Here is a 23992-nt window from a genome sequence, read left to right on the forward strand (position 1 = left end):
ACTAAAGAGACAAGAATTGAGGCAGTAATAATCATTTCAATAGCATGTAATAAACCTGAATAAAAAAATAGTTTGCTGACAACATTAAAATAAAGCACTTCTATCTGCTTTCTTTATATAAGGAATTTTCTACAAGCTTTCAAAACCGGAAACCAATGAAGTACAGGATGAATCATTATTCCTTGGTGATGAGAAGGAAGATTATTGGGGAGGGGAGAAGTATGATAAACTAAGAGGGCAGTAAAAAGTAAACTTGCTGTTGAGAATGAAAAACAGGAGAAGACAAAATACACCTGAGCAAATAAAAAGTTTATACCTGGTAGCACTTATTGTCCTTTTGATCGAGAGGCTGCGAGATGTTCCCTCTTCCTTCCCCATCCCGAACCTCCAACACCCAAACGAACTTAAAGGGTTGTAGCTGGCAAAGGATGACGTGGGAATTGAGCTTTCCTATGGTATAAAAGCAACTAAATTCCACTTTTAAGAAACTGGAAGAGAAAGGGGGCGTGGCGGAGAAGAGAAGTGACTTGATCGGACGAGAGAAGATGACTGGAAGATGATTTCATGGTGCAAGTGGCGGATGAGATTACAAGGACTGAGTGGGAGCCTTTACAAAGCTTGGAGTCGGGTGTTGCAGGCAAATTAGTCACCTAGAAGGTACAGGGCTGGGACAATCATGGATTCGGCACTAGCAGGAGGCAAAACGAAGAGAGAAGAGGAACTGGAATACAGGGTGAACGTCCCTCAAAACCTCTGACCCAAAAAACCCAGGAAATGCTGATGACGGGGAATGGGACCAGAGACAGCTGGGAGCATCTCCAGGACCCAGGTGGAAGGGAAGCGGCCGCAAACAGGGCACGCCCGTCTGAAGGTGAGCAAGAAGGACCCTCACGGAGTTAAATCCCAGACTCCTGGGGAGTGCAGGGGTGTAGGCGGCCAGGGTCCCAAGCGACAAGACACCTCACTCACCTGGTTGGTGACCTGAAAACGAAACAGAGAACACTATTTAGCGACAAACTGCCCGGGACTAGAGGCGGCAGCCCGGTGCCCTCCGCCCCCGCCCGCGGCCTCAGGCCAAGACCCGAGCCACGCTCACCTCGGGATTGGCCTCCAGCGGCAGCCAGCGTTGACTCTCCATTGCCACTCCGCCCGGCCCCTCTCCAGCTCTGACAGCCGCCGCCGCTTCCGCCCCCTTGCTCCTGACCTGGACCCGTCCAACCCTGCGCCCCGAGGGAGGGGTGCCGAGAGACGAAGAAAAGTCTAACAACACCCTAGCTCCTTTATCGCTCGCTACAGAACCACAAGTCAAGGTTTTCACTTTAAATTAAGATACAATCGGAGAGGAAAAGAATAGGAGTCAGCTTCCTATTGCAGAAGGGAAAAGAATCTCAGCTCTCTCCCCTCGCGCTTGGACTCTTCCGAACCGACGAGACTGCTCCAGTGCCACGCATGCGCCAAGCGCGGGTCTGGGACCGCGTGCTCTCCGGCGCCCTCCCATGCCTGTATCATCAGCCGGAGACGCTAGGGGGCGCGCCGCTGAGTCCTGTTCGTCGAGGGAGGGACCTGGGCGCTGCCAGTCAGGAAGCCCCGCACCCAGGGGACGCCAGTCGTGCTCGGAAGCTCCTTTGCCAGGGTGCAGAAGTGATATGTCGGCCTTGTCTGCTGTTACAGAGTGGGGAACATTTCTATATACCTACGCAGTTCCGTGTAGAAAAAATGTCAAGTACCTGTTAATGAATCAGACGCTGTAACTAAGTGTTGGGTACGCAAAGCTAAGCTTACAGTAGGGTAGAAGAGGTGGACAAAAGAACGAAGAATCACAATGAAGTGTGATACACGTGTGATAGTGGTAGCATGAGGTTGCTGAAACTACACAAAAGGGCAGCTAACGGGGAAAGGGAGTGTCCAGAAGGCTTCCTGGAGGAAGTGGACAGCTGGAGTGAGCCCTTAAAAACGTCGATGGTAGCCAGTCAGAGAGGAGGGTGCTCGGAAGAAGGGAAAGTGTGCACTGTGGCTGCAGAGCCTGCAAGACTGAAGGGCAGTGGTTAGAGACAGTTTTGGAGAGATAGGAAGGGACTAACGGGTCAAGATATCTGGGCTTCATACTGAAAACAGCGGGGAACCGCTGAAGCATTTTAAGGAGAATTTTCATCTCTCTTTTCCATCAGGCTGTGAATTCCATAAGGCCTGCAGCAATGTCATTTTTGAATTCCTCACATCGTTTTCCCCAAAGCCTAACCCAGTGCCTGATACATAGTAGATGCTCAACAAATATTTGAGGAGTGAATGGAATAATCAGATATGCATAAACCCCATTTTCAATAATGTGGAAAATTTGCCAGAGTGGAATGATGAGAGACTTAATTAAGGCAGTAGCAGTGACGGAGGGGCAGGAGGGGCAGGCATAGATTAAAGAGATACTGTTTGAAGGGGGTATCCTACTGCTGAGCCCGCACTGTCAATGACGACTCCGGAGATCTGACCTGGGGTAGAGTGCGTGTTACTGCTGCACCCAAGAGAGGGAATGCAGGGAGAGGAGCAGTTAGGGAGTGAGGAAAAGATAATTACACTGAGCTTGCCTTTCTTGGGGAACTTCCAACTCTCCCCCTCATGTTCTTCTGGCCACTATTCAACTTCCAAGGAATTTCCAAGATTCCCCATTCTCCTTATCTACCTGAGAGATTGTTGCAATACCACCCAACTGTGAGGTGGTACATCTGAAATGTCCAGCTCATCATGGGAAGCCATAGTTGCATAATCACTTCAGTTGCACAGCCAGGCTCTTAGTGGCATGCCAGGGGTTGTTTTTCAAATGACTTACTGTCAGAGGAATGGCGTTGGTCCAGAACCTTGAGGTCCTGCACTGTGACTCTCCTGTTAGGGCTTCCCTAGGACTCCACACAGCGTGGACCTCTCTAGCACCATTGGATCTGCTGAGATATAGGGCCAAACAGAAGGTAGCCTGCATTCCAGCATGGACTTGCTGCAGAGGACTCTCTTGCTCAGGGATCTACTCAAACTGGCAGCCATCCATATCACCCAATAAACGTGTTGCACCTGTATTCCCAAATGTGATGTATGCTGCATCCAAAAGCCAGAAACCCACCAAGTGCTCTGCCTCTTCCCTGTTGATAGGAATTGCAGGGTACAATAGCTTATCCTTCATCTTAGAGAGGTTGTCCCATTATGGGCTAGACCTTTGGACCCATAAAAGCCTTATGAGGGACTTCCCTGGTGGTGCAGTGGTTAAGAATCTGCCTGCCAACGCAGGGGACACGGGTTCAATCCCTGGTCCGGGAAGATCCCACATGCTGCAGAGCAGCTAAGCCTGTGTGCCACAACTACTGAAGCCTGCGCGCCTAGAGCCCGTGCTCCGCAACAAGAGAAGCCACCACAATGAGAAACCCACTCACCGCAACTAGAGGAAGCCCACGCACAGCAATGAAGACCTAATGCCGCCAAAATAAATAAATAAATAACTTAAAGAAAAAAAAAACTTTATGTATGTAGTAGCCTCTGATCTTTGTAGGGTTTAATTCTCAGCCTCTGGCATGCATATACCCACCATGGTATTGAGTCCAGTACTTCTTAAACTTGGATGTACATACAAATACCTAGGGAATCTGAAATGCAGATTTTGATTCAATAAGTCTAAGATGGGGCCCAAGATTCTGCATTATTGGCTCCCTTTTTGTTTTGTTTTTTAATTTTTTACTTGAAGTAGAGTTGATTTACAATGTTTTTCTGGTGTGCATCAAAATGATTCAGTTATACATATGTATAAGGTCCCTATGTTTCTTTTTGTTTGTTTTTTTGCGGTACGCGGGCCTCTCACTGTTGTGGCCTCTCCCGTTGCAGAGCACAGGCTCCGGACACGCAGGCTCAGCGGCCATGGCTCACGGGCCTAGCCGCTCCGCGGCATGCGGGATTCTCCCGGACCGGGGCACGAACCCGTGTCCCCTGCATCAGCAGGCGGACTCTCAACCACTGCACCACCAGGGAAGCCCAGATCCCTATGTTTTAATTCTTCCTTTATCTATACCCTTTGCCATATAACACTGAAGTTTTTTCCACTAGGGGCAAAGTAGTGTCAATCCTCATTATTCATGGGTTCTGCGTTTTGAATTTATCTACTTGCTAACATTTATTTGTAACCCCCAAATCAGTACCCATGTCACTTTCAAGGTCATTCACAGACATGCTCAGAGTGGCAAAAAAATTGAGTTCCCAGCTGAGGTCAAGCAAGTCTGTGCTCTGCCTTCTTGTTCAAGGTCTTGTATTGGAAATGTGTCCTTTGTGCAGTCTATTTAGTGCCACATTTTTTAGGCATTTGTGTGCTTTTTGTTGATGATTTCACTGTATAAAATGGCCCCAAGCATTGTGCTCATGTGCTGTTTTGTGTTCCTACACACAGGAAGACTGTGATGTGCCTTATAGAGAAAATACATGTATTAGGTAAGTTCCTTCAGGCATGAGTTACAGTGCTGTTAGCCCTGGGATCAGTGTTTACGAATCAACAATATAGATTAAATGTGGGGACTTTCAACAAAAATACACATAAAAAATGTGTTGATTTGTTGATTAAAATGTGACCAGAGGCTCACAGGAACCTAACCTGTTTCCACTAGGAGCAATGGTTCAGTATTTACTAACTCAGCATTCGTGGTAGCTTTATAATGAGAATTAACTGTATATTTACCCACTCCTTGACATTGAGTTCAGCCATGTGATTTGTTTTGGTCAATGAAATGGGGCAGAAATAATTGTATGCCAGTTCGAAATCCAGGCCTGAATAAGTTTCTGCTTGCTGTTTGTACTTGTGTCATCACCTGGAGAAGAATGAGCTTGGGCCAGCCTCCTGGTTCCAGGAAGAGAGTAAGGACACGTGGAACATAGCAGAAACACCTCAGCTGAGCCCAGCCTCCACTGGCCAACTCACTGCTAACCCCCAAGACATGTAAGCTAAATAAATGTTTGTTTGTAATATGACATTGGGAATTTGTGGGGGGGCAGGACTTTTTTACACAGCAACACCTAATTGCTATATCTACCAAAATTTTTCATACTCAAATTCAAAGTAGTCGTCAGATAATTGATACAGCTGCCCCAAATTCTAATAACCAAATAAAAACATGCAGTTGAACCTCCAAAAAATGTTATTTACTACATGACTAAACTCATAGTTTCATTTTTTTCAGCAACTGTTGCAAATTCAGCAGCTTCTATTCAAACACACTGGGAAGTTTTTGACAAACTGATGTTTGATGTCTTAACGAAAGTATTTGAGACTCAAAAACTGCTCTCTCATTTTTATAAATTTCTTTCTTATATTCTGAGGGATCTGGCAACTTCTCCAACCTTGAACTGAAATAAGCAACACTTTTGTTTTATCTACTCAAGTATATCCACCTTTTTAGGAATTGTAATTTGGTTGATTTGTAAGAACACATGGAATTTTGGTCGTTCCTCCAATAACCCATATTTGCCTTACTGATCTAAGTTTACAACACACTGTTCTCTTTCCATGCCTGGTTCCATTCCTGGTAACTTTTTTTATGCCAAATCACAGCATAATCTTTTTTTTTAAAAAGGAACATTTATTTATTTATCTATCTATCTATTTATTTATTTAGTTTGGCTGCGTTGGGTCTTTGTTGTTGTGTGCAGACTTTCTCTAGTTGCAGCGAGCGGGGGCTACTCTTCGTTGCGATGCGCAGGCTTCTCATTGCGGTGGCTTCTCTTGTTGCCGACCACGGGCTCTAGGCGCGCAGGCTTCAGTAGTTGTGGCACGTGGGCTCAGTAGTTGTGGCTCGCGGGCTCTAGAGCGCAGGCTCAGTAGTTGTGGCGCACGGGCTTAGCTGCTCAACAGCATAGTCTTTTTAAAGGCATTTCACATGGCATTTAAACATAGTATGTACACAGCCAGCAATACCCGTGATTCAGTAAAAGTGTTGAACAGCTGTAACCAAGTTCACGTATACACCTGCAAAAACAACTGAGTCACACCTGCTGCCTGCCTACCCGCTACTGTAAGCAGCCATCTGATGCAATGTGCAGTATGATTTCTCAGCAGTCAAATGCGAAAAAATATGCATCTAACAATTGATGAAATTCGGTATTTGTACAACACCTGACTTAATCAAATAAGGTTGTCATTGCAGTCATAACCAGCTCAGGGAATCTTCTAGGATGAGGCCTCACCTGGCTTTCCTTAGGGCTATGGGGGGGGGGGGTGTCAATTTCGCTACACACCTGTAACTCATTCATGGCACACCATCATGATTACTCTGTCTTATATTACTTGTCATAATAGGAATACCTCCAGCTGTCTTCATGCTGTATCTGCCTTTAGCCTTTGTTGCATTGCCAAATAACCGTCCTAAAACATAGCCTTTTTGCAATACTTAAGAACATATCGGGACTTCCCTGGTGGCGCAGTGGTTAAGAATCTGCCTGCCAATGCGGGGGACCAGGGTTCGATCCCTGGTCGGGGAAGATCCCACGTACCTTGGAGCAACTAAGCCCACAAGCCACAACTACGGAAGCCCGTGAGCCTAGAGCCCGTGCTTCTGCAACAAGAGAAGCCACCGCAGTGAGAAGTCCGCGCATCGCAACGAAGAGGAGCCCCCACTAATAGCAACTAGAGACAGCCCGTGCGTGGCAGCAAAGACCCAACACAGCCAAAAATAAATACATAAATAAATAAATAAAAATTAACTTAAAAAAAAAAAGGACACATCGAAACTTAACACAATTTGGTCTCATCTGTCCACAGTATGGATGAAAAATTGTCCGCACCTGATCAGAAATCACGACTAACATAATATTGTTGTGTTTCTATAAGCCAGGCCCTTAATCTATTTAGGTCTCATTTTTAAAATGAGACTCTATAAGTTCCCCTTAAGCCAAAGGTTAAAAAGTATGTCGTGCAGCTTTCAGGTGAATGTGTGACTCGGCCAGATGAGCTGAAAGAAGAATGTGGGACAGTGACAATATGGAACATATAAAACCTATCTAAATGCATTGCCATTCAGTTTCTGATAGAGTTTGTCTTACTTGCTTTGTTTTGTTTTAAATATGTAGGTCCGTCAGATTTGGCCCCAAATCTAACATCTGTGGTACGTACTCTGCTTTAAGCTCTAAAACCTCTATGATTCTAGCATCAGTGATCATGCTTATTCTCCGTTCTGCATCGTTGCTCAGGCTGCCCGTGGATTTCCACCACTACTTCCCCCAACACCCCTGCAACACACACAAACACACACACAATCATCCATATTTTTCAGTAGCCTGGAGTATAAATAGAACATTCAATTAGCACAAGGCAGCTGGAAAAGGATTTCAGCAGGTACACTGGGAGCGCTAAACCCCTCTGGAGTTCTCTGAAATTAGATTGCAGACCGTAAATTAAAACCAGAGTTTGAAGTTTTATCTATTAGTTAGCTGATATTGCTTAACATTCCTGAATTTCCATTTTCTCAACTTTAAAATGGAGATAATTTGTGATCTAGATAACTTATAGGCTTCTTTTGAGGCCTGACTATCATGACGATGATAATAGGAGCTGGTATTTATTGAGTACTCGCTATGTTCAGGAACTTTGCTATGTGCTTTACGTATGGGATCTCACAGAACCTTTCATAAAGCCTTGTGAGACAAATATCTACAGCCTGAGTGTTACAGATTAGAAAGCCGATCTCCAGAAAGTCTGCCTTTACTCAAGGCGTACACCTGAGTGGCAGAGGGTTTTAGATTCAGGCCTATGTGACTATAAAGCTCCCAGCACTTCGTGTTATCCTCCACGAAGGAGGGTAACAAAAAGCATGCCCACCCCACCTCCAAGCTAGGCCAGTGAAATGAATCCGAGTGACAGAAGTTAATCATAAAACTAAACGTCCCATTGGCATCTCCCTCGCAGGACAAACATCTGTGGGGAAGGAGGAGGGATTGTCCCACAGCTTTCAAACTCAGTTAACATCAATTTCTAACAAGTCTGCGCAGCTGCAAGTCTGCGCTCGCTCAAAGGGCTCCTTGGGCTGCAGGCAGGAAGAGTCCACGTCCATGGCATAAGTAGGGGGCGACGGCACCTAAAAGATAATATATCCTTCCCTTCACAAGGTATCCGCCAGTTTTCGGACCTTTTCCCCTACAGTGTATCCGTTGTTACTGATCGGCTACATAAAACTGATGTCTAATTGAGATTAAGGATGAGGTATACAAAGATATTTCTGCCCTCCTCCCCCCACGTCCGCTGCGTGCGACGGGCCGCGAGGGGCGGGAAGAGGAAGCGGAAGAGGTGGTGGTCCCGGGAGCTTCCACCTGAGTCGGTGGAGGGATTCCGGGGCGCTGCTATGGAGGGGTGTAGCGAGCCACAGCTGGATGCTAAGGCCAAGGTAAGACCTGGCCTGGAAGGAGCCGGGGCAGTGGGCTCCGGCGCAAGAAAGATCGTTCCCTAAATTATGTTTTCTGCTTCCATTTCAGGTCACCAACCAGGTGAGTGAGTGGCCATCCCTCGCGGCCTCCGCCGGCCTCGGCTGGACAAGTGGCGGGCGGCTGCACCTGGTCCTCCGCCCGCCTCTGGCAGCCGCGGGACGCTGCCACCGTGAACCTTCCCCAGCTCAACCCCAAACCAAGGCCCATGTCCGTGAGCCCGTGCCTTTCCTCCCGCCACCCTGCATTGCTCCTTCCACTTGGCTTCTGAGGTAGTAGCCACTGTCATTGTAATTTAATCTTCCCCACCCACTCCAGCCCGAAGAGTACAGACCAAATATTGTTCTTCCTTGATTAAGCGCCGTTGATTCGATACTAGGTACATAGTATTTGGGGATGTAATACATAGAGAGAAGAAATTATCAAAATTTCCAAAGATAGCTGCGCAAACATTTTCTTAAGTCTTTAAAAAGCAGTTTGTGGAAGAGGGAGAGTTTACCCTTTAACCTTTCAGTGTCTGTTTTTTTTTTATGCTTGGAATAAGAATTTGATTTTTAAAGTATGTCTTAGGACTGTCTCTTTGTTCTGAGTGTTCCTGTCCTGTTTCAGCTAATAAACTGTTTTTAGGCAAATAGCTTATAACACTTCCCAGAAGAAGAGTACTAAAACTAGAGTATTTGAAATACAGGAGTTACCCAGGACCACAAAGTATAAGAAAGGGCTGGTATAAATAATGAGAACACGGGAGCTGAGAGATGCCCTTTGACTGCTCTCTGACATCTGTCTCCAGCTGATCTTTTTGTTTTTGAGGATTCCTGGGAGATAGGGGGAAACTCAGATAGCAGTCACTCCCCTGTCTGGCTTTGCTCTGAGTTACTGCTCAATAACTTGGACTCAGTCTCTCAGAAATCATCTTATCCATTTATTATACTTACATTAAGTCATATGTTTGCGTAAGGTATCCTGAAACTGAATTATAGTAAATTATAGGGTTTTAAAAGTTGAACCTTTTGGGGGTGTGTGTAGGGGGAGGTGTGTTTAAAACAACACAAATTTATTCTTATAGTGCTGGAGATCAGAAGTCCAAAATTAGTCTTGTGGGACTAAAGCCAAGGTGCCAGCAGGGCTGTGTTCCTTTTGGAGGTTTTAAGGGAGAATCTGCTTCCTTGTCTGTTTCAGCTTCTAGAGGCTGCCTGTGTTCCTTAGCAATGGCATCTACTTCCATCTTCAAAGCACATCCTTCCAGCCTCTGCTTCTGTCATCACTTCTCTTTCTGCCAGCATCATCATATTGCCTTCTCTGATTCTGACCCTCCTGCCGCCTTCTTATAAAGCCCAACGTGTGCCTTAAAATAAATGAAAAGCTGAATAGACTGAAAAATGAACAGTTCTTCTTGGATAAGTCAGAAAAGTGAGGTCACAGGGCAAACTCCTGTCTCCCAAATTGGAGAGACAGGTGAATACAGAGAAGCACAACTTAACCAGAACAGAAACCTCCGTGAAAACCAGTGCTAGGGGTAGGAAAACCTAAACCATAATTGATGAATTACTGGAGGCTCAGCGTGGACAAGGCCGAGTTAAAATCTCAGGCACCCACCTACACCCCAGTCATTAGGGGGACCTCACACTTTTGTGAGTTTTACCTCCAGGAACTCTTAAATTGAACCTTTTTATTCATAGTTCATGATGTGTCTTTTAAATATTATATTGCTAGACAAAATGATTACGTGTATTCAGCAGTCTTGTAGGGGGAGAAACCTTGACCTAGCAGTAAGTCATTTCTGTTTGTAGTATATGCTTTTTACATGTACCAGATATAGCTAATTTTTAGGGCTAACACTAGTTTAAATTCCTTGAGCCATAATACCTTCTTTCTTTCTTTAAATATTTCTCACCAATATAAGAATCAGCGAGGCTAACTGGGACCACACCTCCCGTGAGAGTGCAGACCCCGCATACAATCCATCAGAATACTGTTTTCTCTACCTTTAAAAATATTCTCTAAATTTACCTCGCCTTGCTGCCACCTGAGTCCCAAGCACCACCCTCTTGTGTAGATACCGTAATGGTCTCCCAATTGAGTCTTTTTGTTTTCCTTCTTAAACTTAATGCCCTGTTCATCAATCTGGAGGAGACTTTTGCGGTCTAAGTTAGACCAGGTCTTTTCCCTGCTCGAAGCCATTTAAGAGAGTACTGTCTCACTAGAAAAATGTCTTAAGTATTTTCCTTGACCTAAAGGCCCTTCAAAAAGTGTTTCTTTGTCTCTTACCTCTCTTCCTAGCTCACGCCACTCCAGCCATGCGGGCCTCATTGTTGTTCCCTGCGCAGGCCAGGCATGCGTCTCCCTCTGTCCAGAATGCTCGTTTCTCCAGTTATTCTTGTGGCTTTTTCCTTCACTTTACTCAGGTGTCTTTCTATTCAAAACCTACCTCCTCACAGAGGTCTCCCCCAGGCTCTGTCTAAATAGCCTTCCTGGTCACTGTGTCCCCTTACCTGCATTTAAAAAAATTCTTTTTATAACACTTAGTACAATGACACTGTATATATATTTGCTTATTGTCTGTCTTCCCTACTAGAACGTAAGTTCCTGAGGTCAGGAACCCTTTGTTTTATTTTTTATAGCCCCAGTGCCTAGAACATACTATTGTTTCGTAAATATTTAACTGAATATTGGGGCATAGAGACATAGTAACTTGCCCAAAGCCACATGGGTAGAAGGTAGCAGAGCTGAGATTCAAACTCAGGTCTGTCTAACTTCAGAGTCTGAACTTGTTAAATTTAACAAACCATCGTGCTACCTTGTCCAGCACCAGAAGGTCTAAGGTTATTCATTACTTCACATTCTGATGCTGATAATCACTGTTTTGAAGTAATTCGTGGTTCTTCTTTATAGATGTCTAGTTAGAACTCCTTATCATAGATGAATGATTGTTCCTGTTGTTGCCACATTTTATTGTTTTCCTGCTTGCCAGTTTTATGGTATAAATCAACAGAAATATGTATATTGACGCACAATATCTAGTGCCATTTTCCCTCTTCCGTATATGAGACAGTGACTTAAGTTTTTGTACAGTTTGTGTAATAGTTCATAAACGTATGGCTGTTTTTGTTCTTCTGTGTGTCCTGTTGGGTGCTACAAGTCATGTAAGGATGTATGAACTCCCCTCAGGGAGTTTACGGTCTAGTAGATGGTGGGGGAGGGAGACAGATCCACAGATGACTACTGTTCAAGTCAGAATGTTCTAAGTGCTGGGGTGTAAGAAGTGACGTGACCATTCATAGAAAAGTTGAGTAAACCAGGAAAGAATTTACAGAGCAAGTAGAATCTGAGAGGAGTTTTGAATTTTAAATAGGTGTTTGAGAGTTGTATTCCAAGAGGAATGAGCAGCATGAGCAAAGGTTTGAAGACTGAAAGATAATTTAAAGAGAGGATGCGGGGCTTCCCTGGTGGCGCAGTGGTTGAGAGTCCGCCTGCCAATGCAGGGGACACGGATTCGTGCCCCGGTCCGGAAAGATCCGACGGGAAGATCCCACATGCCGCGGAGCGGCTGGGCCCGTGAGCCATGGCCGCTGAGCCTGCGCATCCGGAGCCTGTGCTCCGCAACGGGAGAGGCCACAACAGTGAGAGGCCCGTGTACCGCAAAAAAATAAAAATAGAAATAAAGAGAGGATGCGGTCCAGCTTGAGCACGAGTGGGAAAGCTGTTTGGGACTATGCTGTGAGATGACTTAAGTGCTAGGGGAAGGGTTAACTAGTTCCTGAGGCAGTAGACATTACAGGTTTTTGACCTGTGATACTAGATTTCGTAAGTTTATAAGTAGCGTTTAGAGTCCATCCTGTGGATTGGAACTGAGGAAGACTCTAGGCAAGAAACTGATTAGGAGGCTGCAGTAAAATTGAAGGCAAGCCTTTTAAAAGGCTCTGTAACAGTGAGATTGGGAAGGAGGGAATAAATGTCAGTGGCATTGGCTGAAATAAAATCTTGAGTACCTAGCGATCCATATGTGTTTTGTGTAAGGGAGAGAGAAAAATCAAAGTTGACTGAAGTTTCAAACCTGAGTCACTTAGAAAATGGGGGTCATCAGAAAAGAAATGAGGATTAAAAACCATTTTGAGGAAAGCCGATACTTGTTTTGTATTGCATGACAGTAGTACTGTGCACTTACTAGTAGCGATTGTGTTTAATGGGAGACGCTTTCGTTCTCTGGATTATTTTTACTGGTGGTATTAACACTAACCAAATATGAAACATTGTTTTGATTATTTGTGTTTGCTACAATTTCTATAAACCAATATAGTTCAGATTGTATAGTTTTGAGAATTCATTTTTGATAAATCATATATCGTAGTAAGTTTATTAACAAAGCTATTTTCAGCTAGTTGTGTTTGCTCTGTTTTAGTTATCTGTCACCGCATAACAAAGCACCCTAAACGTAGTGACTTAAAACAGTTGTTTAATTGTCTCTCATGAGTCTTTGGGTTAACTGGGCTTAGCTGGGTGGTGGTTTCTACTCCTTATCATGTCAGCTGGGGCTTCAGTCATCTAGGAGCCTTCAGTCATCTAGGAGCCTTAGCTGGGTGGAAGTGAAGAGGGCTCACTCACATGCTAGTCATGACTTGGGCTGTGAGCTGAGCTAGAGCTGATCATTGGCGTGACTCGGTTCTCCTTCATGTGGGTGCTCACATCATGGTGGCTGGGTTCCAAGAAGGAGAGTCCCAAGAGCCAGCATTCCATGAAGAAGGAAGGACACACTTCCAGTTCTTCTAAGGCCTAGGCTCAAAGATTCCAGAACACCTCTTCTGCCATATTCTACTTGTCAAAACAATCACAGGCACAGCTCAGATTTGTGCAGAGAGAAAATAAGCTCCACTTCTTGATGTGAAGAGTGACATGTACTTACAGAGCCGGGTGGAATTAATTGCTGGAGGCTATCTTTGGAGACCAGTTACCACATACCCCAGAACTTCTAAACCATTCAACAGATATTTATTTGAATATTCACTTTCTATCAGATAATGTTCTAATAGATTCAGTAGTAACTGGATTCATAATGCCATTTCCTTGGGGACACAGGGGATGAATAAGTTAACATAATTTTAGAAACCGTTAAGTGCTATGAAGAAAATCAAAGCATGGATGAAGGTGCCGTTAAGCAAGAAGAGAAAGGCTAATGACTTAGCAAAAGTTGTCCACTTAGGCTAGAGCTGATATGAATTTTCAAGTAGAAATTTGCTAAGAACTCATGCCATAATCAATATCTGCAGATACAAAGTACGAAGCACAGAGTTTAGCACAGCACTGTCCAGTAGAACTTTCTACGATGATGGAAATGTTCTCTGTTGGCGCTCTCCAGTATGGTAGCACTAGCCACACATGGCTCTTGAGCACTTTGTATGTGGCTAGTCCAACTGAGGAACTGAATCTTTTATTCATTTTAAATTAATTTAAATAGTCACAGTTGGCTAGTGGCTACTATATTGGACAGTTCAGGCCTAGCATTTAGAAGATGCCAAACACTCTTGCCCTGTCCCAGACCTGTCTACTTTCTTGACCTATTAGGACTTGGTTTAATTCTGAATGGTAGTCATGTTGCAACTAGGTATAATGAAAAAGGCATGGAATATGGAATCAGACAAATTTGGGTTTGAATACCAGCTCTATTAGTGTATCCTTGGATGAGTTTAATCGGTCTTTTCCTTGTAGTACTTTGGGAGAGATTAATGTGTGCAGAATGCTTAACATTCTTTCCATTTGAAAACTTTCATTTAAAAAAGGAGAGAACATAAAAGTGTGTATTTTGTGACTGTAGCTATAAAAATTGCATACAAAGACTAGAAACGGGGACACAGGAATATGAACATAGTTTTTAAGATGATGGAGTTTTACACGATTATTTTTTAAATTTTCTCCTGTTATGTTTTGAAAAATAAAAATTAAATTTAAACTGAAATGGTCTTAAAAATTATTTTCTTTGTAGACAGTTGTTTTTTTTTTTTTTCTGCAGTACACGGGCCTCTCACTGTTGTGGCCTCTCCCGTTGTGGAGCACAGGCTCCGGACGCGCAGGCTCAGCGGCCATGGCTCACGGGGCCCAGCCGCTCCGCGGCATGTGGGATCCTCCCGGACCGGGGCACAAACCCGTGTCCCCTGCATTGGCAGGCGGACTCTCAACCACTGCACCACCAGGGAAGCCCCTGTACACGGTTTTTATAGTGATGTTTTTATGTTAACAGTAACTTCAGCCACCATATCAACTATTTTTAGTGTGACAGACTACAGCTAATTTCTTTGTTTACCTCTTAATCTATATTTGTTTTCTGGTTATTTTTCTTCTTTGTATTCATTTTACTTCTGGTTATTCCTATATTTTTTTTACTACTAGCTTTTTTTCTCTGTACATTTTTCTTTTTAAATCATTTACTTAATTCTACAAGAATTTTGAGGCTACTTCATTCTTACTTCATTCTTAATATTCTCCATAGTGATGTTCGCCCTGTTCTGATTTTTTTGTTTTTTCTTTTTTTATTCTTTTTAAAATCTCCTCTGTAGTTAATTCCTATTTAAGGCTCAATCACACTTATTAGAAGGTTTGCTTTTATTGATAATTTGCATTTAAATGTTCAGTTCAGAATTTGGGAAATTCTCATCCCATAACCCTAATCCCAGATCTTGTACTCATGAATACCAACTTCGCACAGTAAATGGCAGCTCTCCCAATTTCCCCACCTGCCAGTTTCACCATTGTAATGGTCAGTGAATTCCAACATTGTGTTCCTTAATTGCTTTTCTGCTTAAAATGTTCTGGATAATCCAGAGTTTTATTTCATACTTTTAGAGTCAAATAAGCAATGTTTTATCTCCCATTTTACTATGGACAGTAAAAATGGAACTTCTTGCATCAAGGAGTTGTATGGGGCAAATATGTTTAAAAAGTGTTAAGTTACTTTCTTGAATATCACCATTGGACTGATATAAAACTATCTCTAATCATGAACTCCCATGAATTCTGTTCTTGAATTTTTATCCACTTATTGAACATTCCTATTTAGATATTCCTTATCACTTTTTAAAAAATTGTATTGGAGTATAGTTAATTTACAATGTTGTGTTAGTTTCAGGTGTACAGCAAAGTGATTCAGTTATACATATATTCATTCTTTTTTAGATTCTTTTCTCATATAGGTTAATTATCACTTCTTGATAATACTTCTGGGCTTAAAATATAGAAAGTCCTGATTCATATATGATATATTCTCCCAGTCATCTGGGCTCAAAATTTTATGGTTGTCTTTGATACCTCCCTTAACTGTAGATGATCATCAAGACCTAGTGATCCGTTCTTCACAGGATCAGCTTCATCCTACTTGTCACATATCCTAGGTTCCTCTGCATACATGTGGATTCAACCAACTGCAGACCGTGTAGTACTGTAGTATTTACTATTGAAAAGTATCTGTGTATAAGTGGACCCCTGCAGTTCAAACCCACATCGTTTAAGGGTCAACTGTAAATGAGAGTATTCTGAAAACTTGTACAATTTGCAAAAAATTACTGGCCTCTTGATTCTTGATCTCTTGTCAGCCTTATTTTCCATACTTCCTTATAAGAGCCTTTCACTTTGAGACAGTGTGCTCTATCCCTCAGCCAGATATGAACTACTTTTATCTCTAGTTGGTTCAGCTTAATATTTATTAAGCACTTATTCTTTGCTAGGTGTGTATTTATGGAATATATAAATAAAACAAATTTTTTTCCTCTCAATTTCAGTTCTGTTATGCTTCAAAACTGAGCTCTGTCTCCTCTGAAGCTTTCCTTTGATCACCTACCCTAAATAAATTTTTCCTTTCAACCAGAAATGTGGAGCTCACTGACATATCCTCCCCTCCCCCTGCTATATGTGCAAGATAACATCTATACCAAAACGTGCAGAACATTTGGACTGTTTAATGAATAATTTTACTTTTTCCAGTTTTATTGAGATATAATTGAAATACAGCTCTGCATAATGACTTGACATACATATACTGCAAAATGATTACCACAGTACATCTAGTTAACCTCCATCCCCTCAAATAGTTACCAAAAAAATGGGTAATTTAAAGGTGAACATCTGTGTCACTACAATCAAAACTCAAGAAATCGAACATTACCAGTACCCCAGAAGCCCACCACATGCCCCTTCCCAATCATATCTCTCCCGCCCTCCTCCCTAGAGGTAATAATTATCCTTTTGTGATAGTCATATTCTTGCTTCTTTTTATAGTTTTGCCATCTGTGTATGCATCACTAAACAGTATTATGTTTCCTGTTTCTCAAGTTTAAGTGCATGGAATCACATAACTTTTTGACTTGTTTCTTTCAGGATTTTTGGTGTTAAGTGTAGCTGAAGTTCATTCATTTTCATTGCTGTACAGCATTTCATTTGTCCATTTTATTACTGATGAACATCTGGGTTGTTTATAGGTTAGGGCTATTTTGAATATAGCTGCTAGGAACATTCTCACATAAGCATCCTGTTTTTCCTTTTTTAAAATATTTATTTATTTATTTTTGGCAGCTTTGGGTGTTCATTGCTGTGCATGGGCTTTCTTTAGTTGCGGCGAGCAGGGGCTACTCTTCGTTGCGGTGGGTGGGCTTCTTATTGCAGTGGCTTTTGTTGTTGCGGAGCACAGGCTCTAGGCTGGTGGGCTTTAGTAGTTGTGGCACATGGGCTCAGTAGTTGTGGCGCACAGGCTTAGTTGCTCCGTGGCATGTGGGATCTTCCCCAATCAAGGCTCGAACCCGTGTCCCCTGCACTGGCAGGTGGATTCTTTTTTTTTTTTTTTTAACTTTTTAAAATAAATTTATTTATTTTGACTGTGTTCGGTCTTCGTTGCTGCACATAGGCTTTCTCTAGTTGCTGCAACAGGGGCTACTCTTCATTGTGGTGCGCGGGCTTCTCAATGCAGTGGCTTCTCTTGTTTCAGGGCATGGGCTCTAGGTGCACGGGCTTCAGTAGTTGTGGCACGCAGGCTCTAGAGCACAGGCTCAGTAGTTAATGGCGCACGGGCTTAGTTGCTCTGTGGCATGTGGGATCCTCCTGGACCAGGGCTCGAACCCCTGTCCCTTGTATTGGCAGGTAGATTCTTAACTACTGTGCCACCAGGGAAGCCCCAAGTATACTGTTTTTCTAGGTTATATCCCTAATAATTGAATCACCGGATCACTGGATATGCGTAACTGCAGTTTAAGTAAAGCCAATTTTCCGAAAGATTGACCCAGTTTAGACTTCCATCTACAGCACTGTGATACATCCTTTCTTGCCAGTTTTAGAATCATCAGACTTAAAATTTTGCCATTTTGGTAGGTGTGTAGTGGTATCTCTTTGTGTTTTAAATTTGCATTTCCCTATTTCCTTTCCATATGCTTATTAGCTGTTTGTAGTTCTTTTCTTATTAACCTACTATCCTTTCTCTATTTTTGTATGGGAAACTTTAATTTAAGAAGTACCTGTACAGTCTTTTTACTTATCAAAGATGTTAACCTTTTATCGGGACCAGCCTGGCCTTCATGCTGTAGCTGGTTCGTCTAATGTCAGTATGAAGACAGGAGGAAATTTTGGTCCTTACACTAGTCCCATCTTTTATAAAAATTTTTTTATTAATATGTAAAGCTATTTGCCCAGTAAGCATTCATTTGGTAGCAAAAGGTATCAGTCAATAGACAGGTATTTTTTGTGAGTGCCTGCTAGGTACTACATATCTTTCGAAGCTTTGGGAACAAGACACAAAATTCCTCCATTTATTGTCTTATGTTTTAAACTCAGTATTAAGGGCTGCATTTATCCAGTCCTGTTTTATGCCATGGCAACACTGAACAATCACTGAAAAGAATTAGCTAGAAGGTATTGAGGCAACCAGTAGTCAATAAGCATGTAATCATTGGAGTCAAACAGACTTTGGTTTCAGTTATGAGTCCAGAAATGCGTGACTTTGTGCATATTATGTAAGCTCTCTGAAATTCAGTTTTGTCACCTGCAAAATGGAAATAATAGCCTATAATGTTATGATGATTCAGTGAGGCATTAAATACATGTAAACTGCATAGCACATCACGTGGCAGGTATCCATCATCAACAGTGATGAAATCTAAAACCACCTTCCCCAATAGTGTAAGGTTTCATGTCAAGGACTGTGGTGAGGAAAGAAACTGGTATGGTTCCCATGTATGCCTCAATCAAATATGAAGATGGTATATAACTCATCTTCCATTTTAGGACTTTTGGGTTGTGGAATGGGGCAAGGCATATGTGGAACAGGAAAATGAGATAAGAGATGGTCCAAAATGTTTGGAGTCCCCTTAAGTACAGGAGCAAAATGAAAAGAAAACCAGTACTGCCACATCTACCTCCATAACACATCAGGTGGAGACTTTTGTTTTTGTTTTTTCCCTTTTGTAATTATGACAGTGTGTTTTCCAACCCTGTTTATATCCCTTATTGCCTCTCTCTGTGTTCATTTGATTATTATATCCCCCTAACAATATTAAAATGAAGATATTTTCTTTTATTCTGACTGGCCTTGAAATTAAAACTTGAATATGAGAGCAGTAAAATTGAATAAATATCTTCATTCAGGGCAATATTATAACTGATGTATTGTGTACTGTTTCATTACAGCTAATAGATTTTCAGTGGAAGCTGGGTATGGCTGTGAGCTCAGACAGCTGCAGATCACTTAAGTATCCTTACGTTGCAGTGATGCTCAAAGTGGCAGATCATTCAGGCCAAGTAAAGAACAAGTCCTTCGAAATGACAATTCCACAGTTTCAGGTTTGTGATAAAACTCATTCACTTTAGCCATTGTTCTGTAATTACTGCTTAAAAAGATACATAAAATCTTCTTTAAGAGAAAATTTTAACTGTTTTTATTTGCAATTGTTTTGATGTGCTTTACATGCAAAAGATCTGGATTTGCTTTATTTGGGAATTTGATAAATTATTTTCAATATTTTCAATATAATATGCTGAATTTGTATACTGACACTCCATCACTTTCAAGGACTCATCTGTGAGTGTGTTTAAGAAATTTGCATCTTTTCTAGCAGGATATTTACTTTGCATTTAACTGTTTTATTCTTCTTAGGCTTAATATTCAAGAGTGATTAAGCTAAATGAATCTTACCTTTGAGCAACATTGACCCTGAATTTTCTGACTAATAATGTTTACAAAATGTAGATCAGACCACTAGTACTTGATGGCTAATTTTATCTGCTAGGGATTAGAGTAACTCAGTAGTTTATTTATAGAATCATGTTATATATATTATTATTATTATTCTTTTTAGTATCCAATATTATATATATTATTATTCTACCTCTTTTCTGTAAGCAAGAAAGGAAGAAAGGGGGTGGATGAGAAATCATTTTCTTTTCAATGTACATACAGGGAAATGCTCTGTCTTTGGCTAGTTTAACTGGCCTTAGAGTTTTGTTTTTGTTTGTTTTGATCCCTTTGGTGAGTGAACAGATATGAATTCTTTCTTATAGCATACTCTCTGTTACCATGAATTCCAATTTTTTTGGATTCCACATATAAGTGAGATCATGCAGTATTGTCCTTCTGTGTCTGGCTTATTTTACTTAGCATAATGTCTTCCAGGTTCACCCATGTTGTCAAAAATAGCAGGATTTCCTTCTTTTTAAAGGATGAATAGTATACTGTTGTGTATATATACACACCACATTTTCTTTATCCATTCATCTGTCAACAGACACTTGGGTTGTTTCCATACCTTGCTATTGTGAGTAATGCTGCATTGAACGTGGGAGTGCAGATAACTTTTTGAGGTAGTGATTTTATTTCCTTTGGATGTATACCCAGAAGTGAGATTTGTGGGTTATATTGTAGTTCTGTTTTACAAATTACATTTTAAGGATGTTCTCTCCTTTTGATTCCTATTTTTAGAACGGCTGTGTCTGCTGTAGAACAAAAAAGGGTCACAGATTCATTATTTTTAATGCTAAATGGTGTCTTGGAAGCAAATTAGGACTTGGTTGGAAGGAAATAAATGTAGTGTATTCTGATATGTGAGTAGCTTTCAACTGAACATAAAGACCAAATCTACTTCAAAAAGGAATATAGGTTTCAGTCCTTTTGTAATTCATAATACTGGCCTAATTCTTATGTTTCTTTGTCACATTTGTGCTCCCTGATTCCACCTCTTAAAATTTTTTTCTCATAGTAAAAAGATCACAAATGGGGCAACTCTTTTAGAGGTAGTTTTTACGTGGCTTACAGCTAACCAGGCAAACAGCCTGTTAGTCACATTATAGGACTGAGCGCCAAGGAGCATTCTTTGAGCTTTTGACTTTTATCTTTCTAGTAGCTGAAATTATGATCATGAGTATATATTTTTTAAGAAATGGTTACTTCCTCCTTCGTTCCATAATAAACTTACATATGAGTTAAAACAAAATACAGATACTATTTTAAGTAGCAAAATAGAGAATTAAGTCCAAAGAAGAGGGAAAATACAAGGATGTGAATCATTAGAGTATATCAAATTTGCTTCCTACTTCTCGGCAAGTAGAGGATAAGAAAGGAAAACAGAATTTGATCCCTTTTTTATCTGATGTTTTATCTGATGCCTTCTACAGGAGAACTACCATACCAGCTTAGTTTTTAATTGAAAGAGAAATAAGCTTCTACCATGTAAGCTACTGTCAGTGTTGGGTCCCTCTTAGTATAACTGACAAGACAGTCCCCATCACCCTGAAATGCAGTCTTTCACTGTATTAAAAGTGGTTCAGAGCCTGGGAACCAATCTGTCATTTTTTTAAAGTCTTCATTGTTGAGAACAGTGCTGGGCATTTAATAAATCTTTCTGTTGTGATCTCAAAGAACTTTGTTGGATTCTTTTAAAAAGCTTATTTATGAGCTAATTATCCAACCCTACAGTAGTATTTTTGCTTGCACCAAATTACACCTGTTTGTTTCTTATAGTAACTTTCGAATAATAATGGTTGAGGAAGTAACATTAAAATGCAAACTTAATATGTTCTAGAGTCTCTGCTGGTTAGATATAATTAAAAGAACTACTTAAATAGCCTCTAAAAGCAAAATTAATATTGTTTTTCCCCTTTCTCTCCAGAATTTCTACAGACAGTTCAAGGAAATTGCTGCAGTTATTGAAACTGTGTGAAAACTGATTACTTTGTTGATGAATTGCTACCATCATTCTAAAATCATGGACTTTACTTTCTGCAACAAAACTGCCTAAGGATCAAATGATATTTATTGAATGAAAATTATACTTTTGATTTTCCATTTTTTTAAATAATAAAAAAGAAAATCAGACAAACAGGAATTACAAAGTGGTGATCGCTGCACACTTTGTGAATATACTAAGAGCCACTGAATTGGAAACTTTAAAGGGTGAAGAACTCTGTGGTATGTGAATTATATCTTAATGAAAAATAAATCAGACAAACAGTTGAATGATATTAAAAGCAGCACAAGTTTATGTATTAGACCAATAGTTTTAAAAATTACTGGTAATGTTACCCATTTTATAAACAAACTCTCCCTTTTTAGCATTCATTTTTTTATTGATGTATAGTTGATTTACAATATTATATTAGTTTCAGATGTACAACATGGTAATTCAAACTTTTTAGAGATTATACTCCATTTATGGTTATTATAAAGTATTGGCTATATTCCTTGTGCTGTGCTGTACAATGTATCCTTGTAGCTTATTTATTTATTACTTTTTTAAAAAAATTATTTATTTTATTTATTTTAATTTTGGCTGTGGTGGGTCTTCGTTGCTGCACGTGGGCTTTTCTCTAGTTGCGGTGAGCGGGGGCTCCTCTTCGTTGTGTGGGCTTCTTGTTGCGGTGGCTTCTCTTGTTGCGGAGCCCAGGCTCTAGGCGCTCAGGCTTCAGTAGTTGTGGCACTCAGGCTCAGTAGTTGTGGCACACGGGCTTAATTTCTACACAGCATGTGGGATCTTCCCGGACCAGGGCTCGAACCCGTGTCCTCTGCATTGGCAGGTGGATTTTTAACCACTGTTCCACCAAGGAAGCCCCAACAGTCTTTATTTTAAAGTCTATTTTATCTGATACGAGTGTTGCTACTCCAGCTTTCTTTTGATTTCCATTTGCATGGAATGTCTTTTTCCATCCCTTCACTTTCAGTCTGTATGTGTTCCAAGGTCTGAAGTGGGTCTCTTGTAGACAGCATATATAGAGGTCTTTTTTTGTATCCATTCAGCCAGTCTGTGTCTTTTGGTTGGGGCATTTAATCCATTTACATTCAAGGTTATTATCGATACGTATGTTCCTATTACCATTTTCTTAATTGTTTTGGGTTTGTTTTTGTGGGTCCTTTTCTTTTCTTGCATTTCCTGCCTAGAGAAGTTTCTTTACCATTTGTTGTAAAGCTGGTTTTGTGGTGCTGAATTCTCTTAGCTTTTGCTTGTCTGAAAAGCTTTTGACTTCTCCATCGAAACTGAATGAGATCCTTGCTGGGTAGAGTAATCTTGGTTGTAGGTTTCTCTTTCATCACTTTAAGTATATTCTGCCACTCCCTTCTGGCCTGCAGAGTTTCTGCTGAAAAATCAGCTGATAACCTTATGGGGATTCCTTTGTATGTTATTTTTTGTTTTTCCCTTGCTGCTTTTAATATTTTTTTCTTGAATTTAATTTTTGTTAGTTTGATTAATATGTGTCCTGGTGTGTTTTTCCTAGGGTTTATCCTGTATGGGAGTCTCTTTTTCCTGGACTTGCGTGGCTATTTCCTTTCCCATGTTAGGGAAGTTTTCGACTATAATCTCTTCAAATATTTTCTTAGACCCTTTCTTTTTCTATTCTTCTTCTGGGACCCCTATAATTCGAATGTTGATGAGTTTAATGTTGTCCCAGAAGTCTCTGAGATTGTCTTCAATTCTTTTCATTCTTTTTTCTTTATTCTGCTCCTTGGCAGTTATTTCCACCGTTTTGTCTTCCAGCTCACTTATTTGTTCTTCTGCCTCAGTTACTCTGTTATTGATTCCTTCTAGTGTATTTTTATTTCAGTTATTGTGCTGTTCATCTGTTTGTTTGTCCTTTAGTTCTTCTAGATCTTTGTTAAACATTTCTTCTATGTTCTCAATCTGTGCCTCCATTCTGTTTCCGAGATTCTGGACCATCTTACTATCATTACTCTGAATTCTTTATCAGGTAGGTTGCCTATTTCCTGTTCATTTATTTGGTCTTGTAGGTTTTTACCTTGCTCCTTCATCTGTGACATATTATTTTACTGTCTCTTTTTTTTTTTTTTTTTTTAATGAGTGGGATTGTGTTCCTGTCTTACTGGTTGTTTGGCCTGAGGCTTCCAACACTGGAATTTTTAGGCTGTTGGGTAGAGCTGGGTCTTGGTGCTGAGATGAGGAACTCCGTGAGACCTCACTCCATTGAATATTCCCTGGGGTCTTTCTGTTAGTCCAGTGGTTCAGACTTGGAGCTCCCACTGCAGGAGCTTTGGCCCAACCCCCCGGCTCGTGAACCAAGATCCCTCAATGTGCGTGGGGTGGAAAAAAGA

The 23992-nt window shown here is 41.2% G+C and overlaps 2 protein-coding genes across 6 annotated transcripts in view; one reads left to right on the forward strand and one right to left on the reverse strand.

Annotated features, from left to right (window-relative positions):
- The window catches only part of UCHL3 (ubiquitin C-terminal hydrolase L3), a 43877-nt gene extending 42759 nt beyond the window's left edge, over nt 1-1118 (reverse strand). The window contains exon 1 of one of the 3 annotated variants that reach the window (XM_030762626.2): nt 970-991. The gene's annotated coding sequence lies outside the window, so the exon portion shown is untranslated. The other 2 variants (XM_089899446.1, XM_089899445.1) reach the window with 2 other exon arrangements.
- Nucleotides 1119-8207: 7089 nt separating this feature from the next.
- On the forward strand, nt 8208-21776 carry COMMD6 (COMM domain containing 6). 3 transcript variants are annotated; one of them, XM_022577038.3, is made up of 4 exons: nt 8208-8393; nt 8482-8493; nt 19087-19239; nt 21561-21776. In XM_022577038.3, exons 1-4 carry the CDS (start codon nt 8208-8210, stop codon nt 21609-21611), a joined length of 402 nt encoding a protein of 133 aa, XP_022432746.2. In that variant the 3' UTR covers nt 21612-21776. The 3 variants fall into 3 exon arrangements, with proteins under 3 accessions (XP_022432746.2, XP_089755573.1, XP_022432744.2); XM_089899447.1 differs by lacking the exon at nt 21561-21776 and adding an exon at nt 20375-21554; XM_022577036.3 differs by lacking the exon at nt 21561-21776 and adding an exon at nt 20181-20368.
- Nucleotides 21777-23992: the final 2216 nt, after the last annotated feature.

The sequence above is a fragment of the Delphinapterus leucas genome, chromosome 18 (genome assembly GCF_059928025.1).
Source record: "Delphinapterus leucas isolate spDelLeu-1000000601 "Yukka" chromosome 18, BTC_Dleu_Yukka2, whole genome shotgun sequence".
Classification (NCBI taxonomy): Eukaryota; Metazoa; Chordata; class Mammalia; order Artiodactyla; family Monodontidae; genus Delphinapterus; species Delphinapterus leucas.